The sequence below is a fragment of the Branchiostoma belcheri genome, unplaced genomic scaffold (assembly GCF_001625305.1).
Source record: "Branchiostoma belcheri isolate BF01 breed outbred unplaced genomic scaffold, Haploidv18h27 scaffold7, whole genome shotgun sequence".
NCBI lineage: Eukaryota > Metazoa > Chordata > Leptocardii > Amphioxiformes > Branchiostomatidae > Branchiostoma > Branchiostoma belcheri.
The window spans coordinates 2514095-2514735 of NW_017804353.1; the positions used below are offsets into that span (position 1 = coordinate 2514095).

Sequence of the window (641 nt, forward strand, 5' to 3'; positions counted from 1 at the left end):
TATTTACTTTCGTTATTCTTGCTCTACTTTAGTACTTGGTTAACTTTGTATCCGTCGCTCCATTATATGTTCCATTGCTTTGTATATTGTTATACCGCAGTTAGTCAATAAAGTCACATCAAATATAAATCGACCTGGCTTTGGTGTTACTTAGAGTGAGAGTCTAGTAACTTGTGCCTTAGAGTGAGAGTCTAAGGATTGTAACCGTAATCGTAACTGTAATCGTAACTGTAATCGTAACTGTAGTCGTAAGTTAGTCCAAATCCTACCCACGCAGAAAGACCGTTTGTTACACTATCTTGTCTTTTCTAAGACCTGTTCTATCCTGCTCTATGTTTTAGGTTGGGTTAGCTGCTGTTCAGCTGGCAAAGGCTCGTGGGATGGTTGTCATGGGAACGGCAGGCAGCGGGGAGGGGATGGAGCTGGTGAGGAAGAACGGAGCGTCACACGTCTTCAACCATCGGGAGGAGGGATACACAGACAAGATCATGGTAAAAAAAAAACTGTGTCTGATACTTGATAAATGTCTTCAGCTGCTAAGGCATGTACTACATTGACAAGATCATGGTAAACACATTTTAAGGCCACACCAATTTAATTTGTTGGTTCTCGGATTCGCCTCTTCGTTTTTTCTGATTTGC

General features: G+C 41.7%; 1 protein-coding gene across 1 annotated transcript in view; it reads left to right on the forward strand.

Annotated features, from left to right (window-relative positions):
* Positions 1-641, forward strand: part of LOC109484343 (zeta-crystallin-like) — a 13911-nt gene that overhangs the window by 11370 nt on the left and 1900 nt on the right. Inside the window, exon 6 of the mRNA XM_019787597.1 lies at positions 342-491. Coding sequence (XP_019643156.1) covers positions 342-491 — 150 coding nt within the window. The remainder of the gene's footprint in view (positions 1-341; positions 492-641) is intronic.